This window comes from Python bivittatus, unplaced genomic scaffold, assembly GCF_059951505.1.
Source record: "Python bivittatus isolate LINGU-HERP-01145 unplaced genomic scaffold, Pbiv_v1 ctg000440_np1212, whole genome shotgun sequence".
Taxonomy (NCBI): domain Eukaryota; kingdom Metazoa; phylum Chordata; class Lepidosauria; order Squamata; family Pythonidae; genus Python; species Python bivittatus.
In genome coordinates this window covers 702,115-722,535 of record NW_028277063.1, presented here as the reverse complement: position 1 = coordinate 722,535, position 20,421 = coordinate 702,115, and the positions used below count along the sequence as shown (strand labels likewise).

Below are 20,421 nucleotides of genomic sequence, written 5' to 3'. Positions count from 1 at the left end.
AGCAATTCAATCTCCCCCCCAGCCGCTTTTCCTTTAAGAAGGAAGGAGGGAAGGAAGAAAAAAAGACATGAAAAGCAGTTAGCAGATGCCAGGAGGATTGGGAGAACTTGAAAAGACTTGCTCCTCTGAATTAAATAGGACATTTAAAACACTCTCAGCTGGAATCAGCCTTCCCCGGGTGCTCCCCAGATGATTGATTGAGTTAACTTCTTGTTATGATTGGCTACCAAAAAAAGTCAGCTCCCAAAATTCATAGGTAACACGGTCTCTGCTTGCGGGATTTTATGGGAGTCGACGGCTCGTCTGTCTGGAGGTCACCAGTGTAGAGAAAGTTAATTTGAACGACTGCCTAGCAGATAGCAGATAACGAACCTGATGCGAGGACAGAAAACCAGGTGTTGCACAGCTGGCCCACAAGGGGGCAGCACTCTGATGTGCCACAGCTAGATGTTTCAGCCATCTGTATAGTCTGCAATAGCAACAACAACAAAAAGTTATTGATGGAAACGCCTCCGTCTCTATGAACGACAACCATGCGTTTCCTGCTATTTAAATAATTTCATTGCAGATTACATGCAACAGATAAAACTAATGCAAAAACCAAATACAACAATACGTTAAAAAAATAGTGTAAGACAGTGCAAAGGAAAAGGGGAAAAAATCCCTCTACCAAAAGAAGAAAGAAAACTTCTCCCTTCATCCCCAGCAAGTATATACAACATTAACAATCTATCGCTGTCTCTTAAAATACTACCAAATGCATCTTCATTCCATACTTCACCCTGTTTTCTATAAGCCCGTCTCTGAATCCTCAGCTCTCTTTATTAATTAAGGAAAGGTGTCAAGATTGACAGACATCACTAGCAACATAAGCATTTAGTCCCCCTTTCCATTTACCATGCATTTCCTCCCATGGAAGTCATAGTGGGGGGAAATTGTTCCGATGGGCTTCGGGTTACGAAGCCAGCAGGGACACTCCGGCTATCTCTGTCCCCAGAAAGAAGGGGCTGACCTGTCCACCATTGCATCAGGATTGATCTGGCTTAGCAAATTCTGCGCTCCAGCCATTGCAGGTCTGTAAACTATAGTTCCGCCCACTGTTTTTCCAACTTGGCAACTTTAAGATGTGAGGCTATGCTGGCTGGGGAATTCTGGGAGTTGAAGTCCTCGCATCTTAAAGTTGCCAAGTTGGAAAAACAGTGGGTTAGCTCGTTGGGAACCAGGCTTTGAATCAAACCATGCTTAGGCAAAGTATGGCTCGGTGCAATGTGCGAGCATGGCAAAGGTGTGGGGTATTCTTCATTTTGAAATTCATGGACTGACCTACAAATGGAGACAAAGGTAAGAAGGAAGTTGCGGGAACGGACTGAAAAGGCATCTAGATCAGCTTCCATCATGGTCCTGCAGATCTATCAGGGATATGGCCAGGTATTGGTTAAGGAGTGGGGAGACCCAGGTTCTAGTCCCCTTCAGCCCATCACAGATCACGATCCAATAATCCACGGCAGGACAGGAAACAGCATTTCAGCAGCTGCTGTTCATTGTCTTATGTTCCAGTGAAAACTGGAAATCATTGTTGGACATGTGCTGATTACTCACACCTCTGGCACCCGGGGGCAATGGCAAAACTGCGGAGTGTGTGTCCAACTGTTCACCCGCTGCTAAGCTCTGAGATCTAAAACCCACCCACGCACACCGATCTACAGTGCCCTTAATATAGGCTTTATGCTTCAGCAGGAGATGCCAAGTAGGTTCTCATTCGCTGGACAGGAAGCCTCTTTCAGATCAAGAGAATTTTTCCCCAGTGCCGTGTCACCCGTGCCTGAGTGAGCCTGAAGAATTTGAGTGTGTCTCCCCCCCCAACATTAATCCTCCAGCTTCCTCTTCTGACTCGGCCACCCTGTTGTAGCCAAGATCTTTTGCACGCAGATCTACGACCACCCTTCCAGCATTTCCGTTTAGCAAAAGGCAGTTTGCTTTGCTCCATCCAGGGTCCTGAACTGGAGCTGGAAACCCAGGTCAGATTCAGTGCTGGTCTGTTTGGTTCAGTTGTCCATATTTTGTGCGTTTAGAGGTCACCCATTCTCCAATGGATCTGGGGCAGCTTACAACTGGACCAGGCACTCCCAATCTTTCAAGCCTGGGATTTCCAGCATGGTGGCCATGCAAACGCCAAGGGGTCAGGGGATTAATTTAAGTCTGAACACAATTAAAAGGCTAGCTGGCCTGCCTGGGCTGCAGAAATGTCCTAAAATTCCACAGAGGTCCCTCGGACCTTCCCAGAAAAGCAAGCAGTCAGTGGCTGCAGCCAAGCACTTTGCTCATAGACACCCACCTCTCTTGGATAGGAGGCCGGAAGAAACAAGCTGTGATTTGCTATCTGAGAAACAGGCATTTTGTGATTGTACACATGAACTGTGGCTCCCTCACCAGCTGTAGTAGCCATTTTCTTTGCCTACTTTATTAACTTGCTAGGACTGGGGATCTGGGCTTTTAGCCACAAATGATGGTTTACAAGCCATGTTATCTGGATTAGTGCAATGTGCTGAGCCCAAGGAAAATAAAGCCAGACTCTAGGTTTTTCAACCAGGCCTGGTCAACCCAGTGTCTGACCACCACTCACGTTGGTTATCTTCTGTCCCTCAGGAGACTGAAACTGGGTGTATTTAAGCATATAGCCTTGCACAACAGGGTAAACCCAGGGTGATGACACAGATCGATCATTTTATGACTTAACATAACGGTCTGGTTGACCTAACATGTGAAAGCACCAGCTGGGTTCCCAAACTACTGCCAACTACCCCCTTTTAGATTAAAGCATTGTACATTTTCATATCTGTGGACAGTAGCGTTTCTGAGCTATACCTTCAAAGTTCTTCAGATCTGCCTTCAACAAGTGATGTCCCTCACTGATCTTGAGAAGCTAACTTGGTTAGTCCTTAGTTGGGACACCATGAAGAAGTCCCAAAGATTTTGACTAGATTAGGAAACTGAAAAAAAAAATGTCAGAGGGGGCAAATAGAAAAGCCTTCCCAAGAAAACTATGTGAATGTGTGAATGTATCTATGCAGTCACCAAGACTCAGGCTGAACCTGAGTTTTGGCCTTTTTATTAGATTTTAAAGTCAGTGTTCTCTGGGCCTCCCTGATCAGCTGGCAATATTTTCTTTAAATCAGTGTTTTTCAACCTTGGCAACTTTAAGATATGTGGACTTAAAGTCCACACATCTTAAAGTTGCCAAGGTTGAAAAACACTGTTTAAAAAATTGCTTTAGGAATAGAACTAGTGCTGCCCAAAAATACCCAGTAGTTCACCAGGTAAGGCCTTTGTGAAGAGATGCATTTACATTTCCTTATTCTATGCCGTTTTTTCCTAAAGATGTAATGATGATTCATTCTAGTAAAAAGAAAAAGAAAAATCTATTTTTAGCCGCCTAGCCTTCCGTCACAGTGCTGAGGGACACTTCAGTCATTTGTTTCCCTATTAAATCATCACAGCGTTTCCTGCTTTTGGGCAGTTAAAGAATGATTTGAAAAATCTGTAGCTTCTGCCTGTGCTGTTTATCAGAGATGTTGATTGATGATATAAGTTTAGGGGATCCTTGCCTCAGCAATTGTCATCAGTTTGAAGGGGGGATTTTTTAGGGAGGGAGGGAAGGGAATGGGCATTTTGTTCACTTTTGAGATCATGTAAAGTAAGTGTGTTAAACCAAGAGGATGTCTTGGTCTCCTTTTCTGAAGAGGAGCAGAAGTTGAGCGGCAAAAAGGAATTTGGGGAAACTGAGCCCGAGGACCCAACCGTAGCTCTGTGATCTTGGCAGGACTGGTCCTCTGAGTTGAGCACCAGACAGCAAAGTTGAAGGAATGCCAGATTGTTTGGGAGAATGCCTTGGTCTACTCAGAAAGTATTGCTCCTGAGTAAATCAGAATCTTTGGGTGGATACTAGGAGCTTCTGGGATGAATGTGTTGTCTTGGACTTGTTCAAAGAGTAGAACGATGTCTATGATAGCTTGCCTGTGAATACTTTGTGCCTTGAAGTTTGAGCTGACCACCTAGAGCAGTGTTTCTCAGCCTTGATAACTTTAAGATGTATGGGCTTCAACTCCCAGAATTCCCAATGCTGGCTGGGGAATTCTGGGAGTTGAAGTCCACACATCCTAAAGTTGCCAAGGGTAAGAAACACTGTCCTAGCGATATTCTGATTTCTGCTAGATCCTTCCTTCCTTCCTTCCTTCCTTCCTTCCTTCCTTCCTTCCTTCCTTCCTTCCTTCCTTCCTTCCTTCCTTCCTTCCTTCCTTCCTTATCTGGCTTTTCCCCCATGCCGGGAGGTTGAGGAAGCTTTGCTTGAAGATTGCCTTTTTTTCATTGTTCCTGCAATCTCAGACATTTATTATTAGGATTGCTAATTTTTACTGTTGGTTTCAATCCTTGTAGATGGCCCAGAGCCATTGTTATGAAATGGGCACCTGTACAACTTGTTTAAATCAGTGTTGCCAACCTAGCCATTGGGGTCTGTCAATGATTTGTGACAATATTCTATCTGAACCTGTTGTCTAGTTCAACACATATTAGTTAAAACCAATTATGGTTTATAATTGTCTGTGAATCAAGAAGTGTCCCATTTTGGGGCTACCTGTTTCAAGCTAAACTTCTGTCTTAAATGTTCCCCATCCCTAGGGCAACCAGACCTTAGCTATGAATGTCAAGATCAGTGTTTCCCAACCTTGGCAACTTCAAGATGTGTGGACTTCAACTCCCAGAATTCTCCAGCCTGGGGAATTCTGGGAGTTGACGTCCACCCATCTTAAAGTGGCCAAGGTTGGGAAACACTGATCTATATTGCCAAACAATAGTGGCCAAGCGTTAGATTTCCATAGCTTTTGCAGCCCAGGTATGGTTGCCCTCCCCACATCTCTTATAATCAACATTATCAAGCCTTTGCCACCAACATCACAAGAAGCACTATCTTATCCATCAGGTAGGTTGCCCATAGAACCCTCCCCACCTCTATCAGCACAATGTGGAGAAAGTGAAACCAATAAGGAATATAAAATAATCTTTCAGGAATTTAACATTAAAGGGATCTTGTTTGACAACTTGTTTGTTTTACAAGCCATAAAAACATAAATTCCTTTCCTCCTTGGGGCAGACATAATTTCTCTGAAAGTCATTCATGGCAACCGTCAACCACCTGACAATGGTATTAAGGAAGAAACCGGAGGGGGGAAACTTTTTGTAAAAAGTCCCTTTTGCTTTGCTAGTTAGCTGAGCACCACAAGACCCCCAGGATTTCCAGGCAGTGGAAATTAATTCCTTGCTACCCCTGGCCCTAACAGATCCTCTAAGAACTCTAAGATTTGTTTGGGCCCCTTGAATTTCAATTTACAATGTGACCCTATTCGTGGATACTCATCCTATTTCTGTGGCATTCGGTTGAGCTAATTCTTGATGTCAGTGTGGGGGATAATGTATGCACCTCTGGATATTGGACAACAACTTCCATCCTCCCCAACTCTTCCTAGAGATGCTGGGCAGATGAGTGGCTCACACATTCCCTGTCTTTGGTAAAGCAACTTGTACCTTTGGACCAGTATTTCTCAACCTTGGCAACTTTAAGATACGTGGACTTCAGCTCCCAGAATTCCCCAGCCAGCTATGCTATGCTATGCTATGCTGGCTGGGGAATTCTGGGAGCTGAAGTCCACGTATCTTAAAGTTGCCAAGATTGAGAAACACTGCCTTAGACAGCAAATTTATCCAAGAAGGTTCCTATTTTTATGCTTATCAAACTCTCTAGTTAATATGATTATTTCATTTGGTCTCAGCACATTGTGCAAGCCCAAGGATATGGTTTATGACCCATGATTTATGGATCTGCACAATCTATGGTTGTTCAACAAACTGTGGCTAAAACAAACATGGCTCAGCATGATACCTGATTCCAAAATCTTTCTATATACATGGTATTATGCATTCGTATGATATTATATATACACTGTAGAATTAAATAAGAAGAAATAAAATGTTTAAAGTTATTCTTTTAAGAAAGTGCAAAGCAGAGCTAGGAAGCTACAGTCAATATAATTCAGAATGAGTCTGTTAGTATTTAAGGTGCAACAAACCAGCTTGTTGCCTGGAAATTATTAGTACCATTATTATGATTTAGTAGTATTTTAGTATTAGCATTATTCAGTCTGCACTTCTATCTGATTGCAGTACAAGACTGATGCTCACCAGGTATTGATGATCATGACTTTATTCCTCCAAGGAATTCAAGGCTTTATGTCTTTCATCTTCCACCTTTTTACGCTCCAAATAGAGTCAGTGAGGTTGAGGGAACATGGTTAGCAGAAGGAGATGGCTGAGCACCTACATCTCCTGGTCCTAGACCAGCTCTCTAACTCAGTGTTTCTCAACCTTGGCCACTTTAAGAAGACTGGACTTCAACTCCCAGAATTCCCCAGCCAGCCATGCTGAAGTCCACATCCCTTAAAGTTGCTAAGGTTGAGAAACACTGCTCTAGTGGAACCTGCTTGAGTTCACTCTGTTTCCAAGAACTGGGGAGGGGAAACTGAGGCTGCGAATCCTGGGGGACAGGGTGGATGTATTTCTACTGTCAGACTTGGCATGTTTTTTGCAAAAGAAAGAAACATCCATGTTGGCTGCTGAGATACACAGGCGCACACGCGTGCGCGCACACACACACACTCATATATACGTGCACACACATATGCATGAAGAGATGGAGGTCAAGGGCAGGACAATGACACAATCTATCTAGGATTTTCTGCCAGATCTGATTAATCTTCTGGACAGATGAATCTAGCCCTTCTCCTTTCAGAAGTTTGCAGTAAACCACGCAGAATGTGGAAATTCCATCTGACTGATTTTTACTGCCAGAAATCCAGGAAGTCAATGAAGTGATGTCACTTGCTGTCCTCTTAGGTTAGGGGATGAGCTCTGGCATGTAAGGAGGTTCCTAGCAGTTGGTTTCTGTTGACAGATGATGGGGAATGTGGCAAAGGACGTCTGAAGACCTTTGTCAGAAAAGGAAATAGAAGGCCAGAAAGAAAAGCCAGTTGCAGCATTTGGGGCAGTGGCGGGCGGGGGGGGGGAGGGATAATCCACACCTGTTGGATTTCTGTCTGCCATGCAGGCATCGGAGCCTGGCTGGGGAAGGGGTGGTGGGAAATGGCAGCCCAACCTTCCATTTTTGTCTTATTCATGACATGCCAAGTCTTTTCCTTCCACCTGCAGGATCTAGTTGTTCTCACCTGGGCAGCCTTGTGGCACTGGGAGCCTCACATCACCTGCTGACATTTGCTTGGCTGCAGGACGATTAAGCAGGTGGGGGTCCCCTCCTCCTTTGGGGCCAGGCCAGGAAGGCTAAGTGCTTGACCCCCAGCCCCCCCACATCCCCCTTGGAGTTGGAATAAGACTCAGGCATGGCAACCTGCCCGGCTCTCGTCAGCAGCTCCTCTTTCTTCAGCTTCTGTAGTTTCTATGCAAATAGTAACCTGATGCCAGGACGTGCTGAGAGGCCTGTAACTGGCAGCTGGTATGGCCCAACCCAGCCGGGGGTTATTTGTCCGTTTGCCATCTCGCTTCCCCAGCTCTGATGCCCCACTGATTCTTTCCTGCTCAAACGTTTTTTCCCCCCTGCTAGTAAAAGTTGTATTTAAACTTTCCCCATTTCACCATCATCCAGGAAGTCCCATTTATACAGAGAGATGTGTAACAACAGCACCCCTGTCCTGCTCCCAGGAGGAGGAAGTGTGAGTATCTGAGTCTTGACACCATCGGTGGCAATAACATGCCTTCCTTGAAACACCTGGAGTGCAATGCTGGTGGGATTTGAGTCGAAGGCTCGGATCTGAGATGGCTCAGATCAAGACTGGAAGGTCCGTTGGGTTGGGTGACTTTAACGGCAGTCCGGCAAGCCGAAATCCAACAGGGCACTCCCTGGCTGGAGACGCAACAACAGGAAAAGCTTTGCCTGTTGGAGTTCTGCCTGTCAGGTGCCACTCGCCGTGCGGAAGCCTTTCTGCGTCGATTGCAACTCGAAATGAAGAAATTCAGTTGCTCCTGCTGTGGGGCTAACCCTGGAGGTTGAACTTCCCCTCAGGATACAGTTCTGAGAAAGGAATCGGCTGCTTTTACAGATAGGGAGCTTGGTAAACTGCCCATCCTCTGCCCGGGATGGAACAGGCCTGGCCCCTTGCCACTTTCACACCCTTCCGATGCTGCCACCCCACCTCTGCAATCTTCGCTTCCTCTTCTTTATCTTTGGCTGCTCCCTGGGGACACCGAGAACGACCTGCCAAGCCTCTTCTTATCCTTTCCCCCAATCCGCCCCAGACCATTTGCTGTTGGCAGCTGTGGGCAAGGAGACCTGACAGGAAAAGGTGCCTGAAGCCTTGCGGGGGGTGAAGGCGGGTAGCAATAAAGGAGATCTCCTTGTCTCAGGGTATGGCTCTAGTCCAGTGTTTCTCAGCCTTGGCCCCTTGAAGATGGGTGGACTTCAACTCCCAGAATTCCCCAGCCAGCCATGCTGGCTGGGGAATTCTGGGAGTTGAAGTCCACCCATCTTCAAGGAGCCAAGGTTGAGAAACACTCTTCTAGTCCACAGGATAAAGTAAAGGCAATGGAGACAGCCAGGACCGGTTGCCCTGAGCATTTAGGTCTCAAGACAGGTCCTGCCTTAGAGAACAAAATCTTGCAAAAGCAACCTTCAATGCATGGTCTGTTTGACAGCTCATTGCTGCCTTGAGGTGAAATAATCTGCTCTGCACGCTTCCAAACAGCCTTTCCTTTCCTTTCCTTTCCTTTCCTTTCCTTTCCTTTCCTTTCCTTTCCTTTCCTTTCCTTTCCTTTCCTTTCCTTTCCTTTCCTTTCCTTTCCTTTCCTTTCCTTTCCTTTCCTTTCCTTTCCTTTCCTTTCCTTTCCTTTCCTTTCCTTTCTCACCTGTCCAGGAAATTCAACAACTTTCACTCACTGCCCCACCCTTTCTCACACGCCTTTGCATCTCTGCTGGCACCCCCCACTCCTCTTTTAGGAGCTAGAAGGAAGAATGAGGTTATTTTTCCCCCTTTTTTGCAGTGGGAGTGTTTGCTCCTGAGGGGAGGGATCAAGGGTTGGGAAATTTCAGAGGGGATAACACCTTGGGGACTGTCTATAAAGAGCGGTCTCTTGGGAACTCCTGTACCAGCCACCAGCTGCCATCTCTAGCAAAGGGAGCTCCCAGCTTGAAGAAGAGGGGGGACGAGGACCGAGAGAAGGAGAACCTGAGCATCTTTCGCTCGGAAAGTTTTTTGGAAGGAGAGTTACCTTCATCCACCATTAGGGGGTGATAGATAGGAGCTGGTTGTTCCAAAGGAGGACTCAAAACTTTGGCCAACTTTTTCCACGAGCTAGTCAGTCATGAGCCTCCGGTTGGGTAAGTCTGCAGGATGGTCTGTTTGAAACTGACAAATAAGGGTCTGTGGGGGTTGAGAATTCTTTGAGGAGGGGGTGGAAAGTTTTGAGGAATGTTGTGACATTGCTGTTCAGGATAGAGTGGATCTTTGAAGGGGAGGGGGGTCTATTGTGTTTTTTTTCGTTGAAGAAGAAGCTGAAGAACAGCTTTCAGTTGTATCTTTGGTACTTGAGGGGTGAATGCCAGAGACAGCCTGAGACATTTGGAAGTGAACCTCTCAGGTGATGCTTCCTTTCCTCATGGTGATAAACATAAAATAATAAGCAAGACCATTGATAATCTGCTGCTCCATGTTAACAGCACTCACCGACTTGTGGTCTCACATTTCCTAATGAGTGAGCTTGTGGGGCAACTTGGTAGGAGTGGAAAAGCGAAGATGGGTTTGCAACCCTTTCAATCTGGTCCTGTCTCAGGTCTTCACATTGATGAGGGGTCTCTTGGAGACCCCAAGACAGATGGAGAAGGAGGGCAGGAGAGCTGCAAAGGTCATCAAAGCATTTGGGTGGGGAGAGGAGACCGGAGACTGAATTTTGAGCAAGACTTGGGTTTCTGAAATCAGTGTCACTGGAGCTTGGCTAAGGCCCACGTTCCTTCAGAAAGACCACTCTCTTCTGGAGACTCTTGGCTTGATGGCTCTTCCTCCTTTCTGTCATCTCTGGATCACTGTCCTTCTCTGAGCATCTTTTTCCTTTGGCTTTATGATCTCCTTCTGGGCAGTCATAAAGATGGTTCTTGCTGAAGAGGGCAAACATGTGGGTGGCAATGGCTAATCCAAGAAAAGGAAGCCTGCAAAGGCCCCACCAAACCTGAAGCAACCTCAGAAGGTTTTCTCTCTTTTTCTTTTTTTCTAGTTACAAGCCTCTATCTAATTTGTGCAAGCCTGGTCCACATTGTCTCTCCTGAACAGGATGGTTCTGTTAACACTGTCATCAACCAGACCTTAAAGTTGGTTTGTCTTCTGAAAGCCAATAGTTCCAGCCTCCTTGAAACTTATGTAAGTGCTTTGTCCTGAAAAATCTGGGGATATTGGTATGGAGTTGTATAGATTTTGCACTGGGTGTTTGCAAACTTTTTTGAGAATCCCAGGCCTTCCCTGGAAGTTGATTATGTTCTCAGGGTACCAAGAAAGATGATCACCCATCAGAGCCAAGGAAGCATTGCCTGGTGTTTTATAGGTGGCGTTCTCAATATGTGTAGGGTCCAACAGAAAGTTGTGCCCACCATGAATGTTATGGTGAATCCTCTGAGTTATACCTTGCAGAATTCCTTGATAGGAAAGTTGAAAAATCACTGCTTAGTGGTGATTGTTAAACGAATGTTTTTAAAAAGCCTATTGTCTGGCTTTTTAAAAACATTTGTTTAACAATGTCTGCGAGACCCATTCTGCTGAAAAAGAGAGCAGAATTCTGCAATCAGCATTGATTATGCAAATAAAATTTCCTATCATATATTTTCTTCTCCCTGCTATTTTGATTTATTTATCCGTTTATAAACAAAAGCAATAACCATAGCCAATACAACAGTAGTAACAATAAAATACAATAATATGCTATTTAAAAAATGTGGTGCATAATTTACAGTTAGAAAATTACACATTTTTGGCACCAGAAAGCTCTATAGCATCCAAGTCCCAAAGGCCTTCCAGAACAGCAAAGCTTTTGGAGCTCCGGAAGGCCAGAAGACCAGGAACTACCTTTTCCTTGTTGACAGGGAGTCCCCATAAAGAATGCTTGCTTTTGGACTCCCGACCATTGCAGCTCTTGATGTCAGGGGATCTTCAACAGGCATTCTCTATGCCCTCAGATTGAATTAGACAGAACCTCTAGAGGATGGTCTTGAAGATACCCAGACCTTGAGCCAGGTATGGCTTTATGGGTGATAACCAGGACCTTGACTTGAACTCGGAAACATCGTGGTAACTGCCTAGCTCTTGTAGCTAGGATGTTGCATGATATAACAAGAGTGTTCGGTATGCATATGGATCACTGTACTTTGCACCCATTAGTTTTGAGATGGTCTTCAAGGGCAGCCCCGTGTAAGGCAAATTACAGTAACCTATATGGGAGATCACGAGTGCCCCCTGTTCCAGATAAGGTCATAATTGGTGCATTAGCCTAAGCTGAGCAAAGGCTCTTCTGCCCGCAGCTTCTGCCAGCTGTTCCAGCGGCAGTGGCAAAGCCAGGAGGAACTTTGGATTGCAGGCCTCTTCTCCGTGGGTGAGCACCATCCTGCTGAGGGTCCAGGATGGTATAATCCCAGATTTAGAGAGTTTCTGGATAAATATCCACTCTGTCTTGCTTGGGATGAATCAAAGTCTCCCCATTTAGACCCTGACAGCTTCCAAATCCTGGGTCAGGGTGTTCACCACATCCTTCATTTGGCCCAGGATGGAGATTTATAACTGGGTATCATTTGTAAGCAGACTGGTGATACCTCATTCCAAATTGATGGCTGATCTCTCCCAGTGGGTTTCATGTAGGTGTTAAATAGGAGAGGGGAGAGGACTGAACCCTGAGGAGCACTTAAGGGTCTGATCTCTTCCCCTCATGACAGCCAACTTGAACCTTTCACTCAGGAAGGAGTGGAACCATTGTAAAATGGCAACTTCAACCCCCAACCCTCCTAGGCGGTCCAGGAGGATTCTGTGATCAGGACCAAAAGCCACTGAGAGGTCTAGCAAGACAAGGATGATCATGTGCCTACCATCTAAGCTTTGTCACAAGTCATTGATGAGGATGAGCAATATAGTTTCAGTCCTGTGCCTAGGTCTGAATAGTGTCTAGATAATCCATGTCTTACATGACCCTCAGTAGCTGTTGCCCTACCACCTTCCCCACCAAGAGGAAGTTGGGTGTAGGATAGGAAAATGTTTTTTCGCTGTTTTTTCCATCTTATCAGAAAAAAAAAAAAGGTTTAAGGAGAAAGTAGCTGTTGCATGCATTTTGATTGACAACACAAGGAACCATTAAATCAAGTGCTCCATACTTGAGTTATAAAAAGCAATATCCTCCATTCTGTGATTGCACAATCTTTGTCAGGAAATGCCTCTAAGAAGGGTACCGGAGGTGACTGACCCAATAGTGGCATTCTCCAGCCTGGGTGTGAAGGTCAGTTCCTGAGAATTCTGAAAGCAGAAAACACACCTCTGAAGGCTTAAGTGTTTGACCGCAAGGATGTCAGAATAGTGAAATGTGTATTGTGACATCATAAGGCAAGCTGCATTCTTTTGTAGTGGTGTCCATATGTCACACAAAAGGATCTAATGGACAGAGTTTGTGTTGCAAGGCATGTTTCGTGCCCACCTACATGCCCAGTTTGGAGAAGGCTGCTCTGGAGGGCTGCCAGGTCCCTAACCTGCTTAAAAGCTGGTCCCCGTCCAGCCCCTACCTCCTTCCAGAGTGCTAGTAGAAAATGCAGAACCAATCTTGTCCTGTGCCAAAAATACCAGGGCTGCGGGCAGAGTGTAGACCTCCAGATAATTGAACCAAGGAAGTGAATAGGAGAAAATCCTAGATAAATTGTACGGAAGGCAGAATCCCTGTGCCACTGCTTGGCAGAACCCAGAGCCAACTTGTTATTGCCATGAGAAACCGCCAAGAAAAGCTGGTTGTCACTAGCCTATTGTTCTTGTTAGTGTGTCTTGGCTGTGCAACATGACTGAGGGAGAAGAGAAACCCGTTCCCCTTCCAATCTGCCACCCGTTCAGTTAGCATTATTTTCATCCCGCGGAGAGTGGCTGGATGCCCAAGTATTTCCCATGTCCCATTTCCTTCAAGTTGTCCAGGCCTCAGATGCCAGACAGAATGAAGTCATCACAATCCTAGGCCCAGGCAGGCAGCCAAGATGCCTGCAGTGTCCATGTAGAAGCCAGCTCAAGGTGGAACTGTGGTTGAGTGATCTGGGAAACAACAGGAGGTCTGTTTCTGGGGCCTTCAGCCCTCCCTGCGAGGAATTCCAAAGGGATGAAGAGGCTGGGATGGATGGATACCCCCTCCTCGACATTACTGAGAGGTGACCAGGCAGGCACCCACATCCTGGTAGCTCACTCATAATACTTAAACTGTTGGAAATCCCATCTTTATGACCTAGGGGGTGTGGGTGGGGAGAGTCTGTGGACTACATTTTTGTCATTTTCCTGGTAGCTTTCACAGAACTTCAGTATATAAAGTTTTTTGATCAGTACAAACTGAGTCCAGGGATTCTTGGAGATCTTCTGTTGAGCGTCTAACCAACTCATACTGGCTTATCTTCAACAAGGTGGCTGTATGGTACATCCTGGAATTGTAGAAACTGACAGAAGACCCACAAGAACATATGGTAAAACAGAGCGCCCTGGTTCCATTTCACTCCGTTTCTTCCCCCTGATCAGCCATCACTGTTTTATGCCCACCGATGTTATTTATTTTTAAAATTAGATTTTTATTCTGGATTTCGCTTAGGAGCTCAAGGCAGTGGACCTAGCTCTCCCTCCTCCTCTTTTGCTCCACAGCAACAACACCATGAATGGGCTAGGCACAGTGAGGGAGACTGGCTCAAAGTCACCCAGTGAGCTTTCATGATTGAGAGTGGATTAGAACCTCTGTCTCTCCAGTGCCAGTCCAACACTTTAGCCAGTACACCAAAGGAGATGGTACTCCTTAGGGTTTATTTTTCTGAAGATTTTTGCTCTGTTTCTAGAAAACATTGAGTTCCCTCAAGCCTGTTGATATTCCCTTTGGGGCACTGAGTGCACCAGTTGGGCTCTTGAAGGACTGGAGCTTGCTGTTGATCAATATCTTTGTTCTCTCTGGATATGTTTGTATCTCACTGGCCTCCATGTCACAAACTGTTCTTGGTTATTGAAGCAGCAGAAGCCATATTGTTTTGGTGCACATTTGGCACTAAGGCTGCGTACGCCAAAGGGGAGGTAGTTAGGACTAGCTGGATGGAGTTAGGAGTAGCATCAAGGGGAGGCTGTGGAGGTCTGTCCCAGGAGAGCCCAGCTGTTGCCAGTTGACCTCTTCCTTCTAATCAAAGCAAGACATAACCAAGAAAATAATCTCTTCCAGTGGCACCAGTGAGAAGGATGTGGGAAAGACTCCTCTCCTCTAGCTGCTTTAAAGCTTCCTGTTTTGAAGATCTGGTTAGCTGCATCTCTATTCCTGGAGCTGAGATGGGCATTTTGATGCTCTAAAGCAGTGTTGTCCAAACTTGGCCACTTTAAGATGAGTGGACTTCAACTCCCAGAATTCCCCAGCCAGCCATGCTGGCTGGGGAATTCTGGGAGTTGAAGTCCACTCATCTTAAAGTGGCCAAGTTTGGACAACACTGCTCTAAAGTCTCAAACATTGTCTGCAAAAGGCTACTTGAGACCTTAAGTAGAACTATCTGTCCTGTTCTTCAGCTTGAGAGAGAGTAAGAGAAAGACCATAAGGATCAGGGTTGCTCCATTCACTGCTTTCTCAAGCTCTGCCCACCATGTAAACCTTGAAAGAAAGTTGCCCACCAGAGTTGATTTGACAATGGAGTTAATGTGTAACTTAGTCTTGCGTATTATCCTTTCTTTCTTTTTCTTCTGATATCTGTATGTCCCTCTCTCTTCCCAGCTGGGTCGCCAAGGTAGTCCGTTTACGGATAAAGATTTCCGTGCCCCGAGATTAAGTTATACTGGAGTGCCGGCAGCTGCCATCTCTTTCTTGGAATGGCGGATCCTCAGTGACATTGACCGTCTGGACAAGAACTTCATGGCTTATACTGTTTTCTCAGAATTCTTGCAGCTGGTCTGGGATGATCAGTTTGAGCTCAACCCCACCGAAGGTGAACTTCTAGACATGCTGAAAGTGACACGGTTGCACGTCCAAGGCCTTCTTAACAACTTGACCACCATCATGTCTGCCTTGGGGGTCCCACCCTCACCTGTTACAGACCCGCTCACGTTGGACGTAGTTAAAACAAACACCTTTGAGAAAAAGGTTCGGGGATATGTGGTGTGCTCCACGTACAAGCAATGGATTGATCGGACGGTACGAGACTTTAATCTTCTTGTGAAGAAATACCCTCTTTAAGTCTTATTCAAAGTGTTTGGTGGGAGGGGGAAGATAACTCTCACACCCTACTCCCTACTGCAGATTTCTCAGGGAATTAAGTGTAGGCAGAAGACAGGCATACCATGGTCTGATAAGATCTGGGAATGGTCTTGCTAAGTTAATTCAGAGTTCAGTTCTGAAAAATCCTAGTTTTCAAGTTTTTGGAGAAAAACAAGAATGTTCTTGGCTGATTGGTTGCCTCCCTTGGCTGTGCATGGTGCCGATTGGCTGTCCTGTAATGTTATCGACGGTCGATTCCAGAGCATGGTGAGGTGCAATAAGTGAAGGTGGGAAGCCAGTTGTGACGTTCTTGGAGTTCTTCCATTACACATGTTTTTTGATCTGATGAGGTTAGGGATGTCTCTTGAATCTGTGCAGTGGTACTCTGCTGAAACCCTGTATTTTTTCAGTGGCAAACACATCTTTTAGTTAAGCAGAGATCAGGGATTTTCAAGGGCTTTAATTTTGAGTATCGCCAGTCTTCTACAGGATGATATTCTTCAGAAGTGTTGGGACTTCAGTTCCCAATGTTCTCCCTAACAGGGCATTATGGACCCATTTGGGCAGCTCTCTGGATTTACCAACAATTATTCTCTCGTTTGGGGCAAGTGTGTAGCAAGGCTCTTCAGACCTCCCTTATGAGCACAGAAAGGTCCTCTTGACATTTTAGGAGATTAGTGCCCAACTCTTCGGATGGGGCTTTACTAACATGAGAGAGAAGCTGAGCTTTACTGCTAACCCAATTGGCATCTGAGGATACAGTGATGCCAGCCTTTGGTGGATGCCCCCATGGACAGGGATGAAGAAATGGCACCCACACGTGTGCACGTGGCAGGAGTCATACCATCATGCTACCAGACCAAGTGAAAAATCGATTCCATTTGCTAAGTCACAGGATCAGCAATTCTCAGCTACTACAATGCTTTTGATTTCAGTGAGTACAGTGGAACCTCGGTTTACGAACTTAATTTGTTCCGTGACTCTGGCCGCAACCCAAATTGGTCGCAACCTGAAAGAAATTTCCCCATAAGGTTCAATGTAATTACCATTAATCCGTTCTGGCGTGGAGGACAGGGAGGCGGCTATTGCTTGGAGGGAGAGTCCCCCTCCCTACGACCACGTGTCAGGGGTGGAAAACGGCAGCGGACCACGTGTCAGGGGTGGAAAAATGGCCACGGACCACGTGTCAGGGGCAGAAAAATGGCCGCGGACCACGTGTCAGGGGTGGAAAATGGCCGTGGACCACGTGTCAGGGGTGGAAAAATGGCCACGGACCGTGTCACGGGAGGGAACATGGCTGCGTATCCTGCTCGTACCCCGAGGCGGAGTTTGCAAACCGAGGTAAATTTTTGCGGCCGGAGCTGGTCGTAACCCAAAAAGTTCGTTACAGGTACCACTGTAGTATAAGAAGTTGATCCTATTGTGTGAATTTTCTTTGCCTTCTTTTTCCCAACCCCCACTCCTTTTGTGTAGGGGTACCACAAGAGAGGAAAGGGGGCCCAAAAAGTCAAGATGGCAGCCCCTACCATGTGATCAGAGCCCTGCCCTGCTCCTTTGTATGTGAAGCATGTAAAAAAGGGGGTGGGACTTAAATTACATCGTTGTGGCTGCCATCTTGACTTTTGTGACCTTTTAGACTGTAAGCCAAAAGGCCAGGTCTGTCCTAGGGGTCTTCCTCAGACATTCTGGAAGTTTTGTTTGGGGTAAAATGCAAAGACTGCTATACTAATAATGATAATTTATATCAGAGAGATATTTAGATGTATTATTTATATACTATTTAATGAAAGACCATGGAATGGGATTTAGTCTCTTTTTTTATACATATATATATGTATGATTTTTATTGAAACTTTTAAAAAAGAAGATAAAAGCTAATACAAGCTAATATAAAGTAAGGAAGAAAAAAGAAAAAGAAAGCAAGGAGAAAGCAAAAACTGCAAGAAGAGAAAAAAAGTTGAAGAAAAATAGAAAAGAAAGAAAAAAGATACGAAGAAGTGCCTTCCGATTTTCTTCACGGCAGTTACAAGTAGAATTCTATTTTAACCTCTCTCTCTAAAGTTACATCATGATACTCTTCTTTCTGTAATCTATCCTGTCTAATCATCAAAACTGTAAATCACAAGTTCATTTTTTTCTTTTTTATGCAAAAAATCCATAAGAGGTTTCCAGTCACCAGTAAATGTAGGTAGTGTCTTTTCTCTAATCCAAGAAGTTCATTTATCCATCTCAGCAAGATCGGTCAACTTTCTCCATAGTGAGTAACGTCGAATCTTTCCATTACTGTGCATATTGTAATTTCGCCGCAGTCATCGTATATTGAAATAATCTTCCATGGCGAAAGGGGATTTCGTCTCTACTTCTGTTACTCGAACATGCTTTGGTGTTTGGAGAAAACTTAGGAGTAGCTAAAACTAAGAGAATTGCTCCAGAAAAGGCGGGTGTGATTTAAAAAGGGATGGAAAAATAATGACAAAATAAACTGCAAGGCGAAGACAGTAATGATGGAGACCAATGGTCTGAGGTTTGCAGCTATAGTCCCTGCTATGGATAAGCCTCTCAACTTGTTTCAGAGTTGATATGGATTTTACGCAAACGTGCAGGTCTGAATCCTCAAGGGCAGTTCACTCACATACTTGCTATGTGGTTTCTCTACATTTTAAGACTTTATTGTTAGCAGAGATGAACTGACTTCACAAAGCAGCATTTTTAAGTCACTTAACAAATGAAATATTCTATTTTTGATACCTATGTTTCCTGCAGAATCTCCTTGCCTTTTTTTTTTTTTTTACATTTGTACACGATATTTTATTTTGTATAATAAAATTCAAATCTTAAAATGTATGCTGTGCCTTTCTTGGGGGACGGTCTGGACAAAATGGGGTCTTTGGTTAAGAAGAGTTAATTAGGGACAGTCACATCTGGGCTGTAAGTATCCAGAAGCCCACTAGGTGGCAACAGAGAATTAGGATTTTGTATGGCTTTGCTGCCATCTAGTGTTACCTGGATGTTTGCATCCTAATTCTGGTAGCTAAAATCTCAGCAAAATTAGACTGAAAATGGAGCTGAAATGATCGTGCAAAATCAGTTCTACAGAGAGTAGGAAGGGTCTCTAAGTCTGGGTGCACGCATGTCACATTATGACGTGGTGTGATTTGTGTGGTTAGAATTTCATGCAAGGTGTGACTCCGGTGACATTTTTTTGTAAATCCTGGTTTATCCCTTAGCATCATGTACCAATCGGGCCAGTATTGCTTGTTAAACAGGGCTTAAAAGAAACTAAGATTCAGAGCAGTGTTGTATCTAACATGAGTGTGCTGCCATGGATTTCTTAAGACAAAGCATAAATGGGATAAAATTCAGGGTGGACTAGCTTGCTCTTCGCAGATAAACTGTAGGCTATGTGGGTTGTGAAAGGGCCCTTTGTGGCTCATAAGGGTTATTCATTATTCATTCATTTATTTTTCACCTCGTCTTAACAGTTTGCTGTACTGTTCCACAAATGTGGTGTAATATGTAAGGGGCAAATTAATGGATTAAATTTTGGGGCAGAGTTCTATTTATATTTGGCCAGGAATCAAAACTCAGCCAAACCTGCAAATTGGAAGACATATTCTCGCAAAACTCCATGCAGTTTTCATGGACCTCTTTGCTCCTGCCCCACATGAGACCTGTTGTTCTCCTTCATGTTCCACCATTGCCTGGAAAAAGGACCTCCTGGGTGGTATTCCAGGATATGAATAGCTACCTAAAAGAATCCTGGAATTGTGGCATTGTGGGGTCAGAGGGCACCATAAAGGTCATCTAGTCCAGCCCTCTGCAATGGACAGGAATGCCCATTATGCTCCTGATCCCTTCACTGCCTGCTTTTAGATGGGAGAGAAATTAACCTGCCCTTCTGACTGACGGGTGAATTTCTCCTGCATTTACAAAACGTCACGCGGCTTTTAATTGTTCTGGGTTTTGCTTGCTGACTTAACAGTTAGCTCTGGCTTAGCTTTGTTTTGTCAAGAGTTCTTCAGACTGGTTTGTGTCTTTGTTCTTGCAACTAGGGAATAGGAATACGTCTGCTGAGCCTTGCTCGCTTGCTTTCTTCTCCCTTTCTCCAACACTCCTTAAAGGCCACTTCCTCCACCAGAGGCCAAAAGCTCATTATCCTTGAAAGGGGCTGCCTCTTGCACAGCCGGCTCTGCGTCATTTCCCAAGAAGTGAAAGTGATCCAGTGCAAAGGCAGGTGATTGAAAGAGCTCCCGACCTTGGAAGCGAGAAGCACCTTTTGTTCCTTGTGGGTGTGAGAGGGGAGGGGGGGCCCAGCCGGCCAGGCTCCCTCCGTCCCGCTTTCTTTTCCTCAGAATTGACTCGCGGCTCTTGAAATAACAAATGGCGGGTCTGGCTGGGCTCTTTGCATCCGTGATGGATGGAGCAACTGAGTGAGGGGCGGACGTCAGGAAGGCTGGCCGTGGCCTCCGAACCTTGGGCCCGTAAGCACGGGCAGTTGGCTTCCCCAAGCACGTTCTGGCCTTGGATCCCTCTTGCTGGCCCTCTTCTTCCCCACTGTTCCTTCTTGCCATTCCCCGCTGGAAGACTTGGCCGCTGCTGCCCCCTGATGGGTGAGCTTGGCACATTTTATCCCCAGCTCTTCTGACCTCGGTGGCATGAAGCTAAGCTGGAAAAGTGGGGGCCCAACTCTGCCATATGGGCAGAAATTCAGCAGGGGCGGCGTTTCCTATCGCTGTCTCTCCACAATGGAGGAGAGGAAGGCAGTTGGGTGCGGCCTCTCAGGTAGCTGTTAAAAGAAGACAGAGGTAAAGGACTACAATTGTAATCTCTTCAGAGAAGGGACCATAATTAGACAGTCCCATACAGTTCTATTTTTGGATC

General features: G+C 45.4%; 1 protein-coding gene across 1 annotated transcript; it reads left to right on the top strand.

Moving 5' to 3' along the window:
- The first annotated feature begins 1,276 nt into the window (after positions 1–1,276).
- On the top strand, positions 1,277–17,080 carry LOC103056822 (cardiotrophin-2-like). Its single transcript, XM_088142387.1, has 3 exons — positions 1,277–1,341; positions 10,217–10,469; positions 15,061–17,080. The coding sequence occupies exons 1-3, from the start codon at positions 1,277–1,279 to the stop codon at positions 15,517–15,519; spliced, it is 777 nt and encodes a 258-aa protein (XP_087998513.1). The 3' UTR covers positions 15,520–17,080.
- The last annotated feature ends 3,341 nt before the right edge of the window (positions 17,081–20,421 follow it).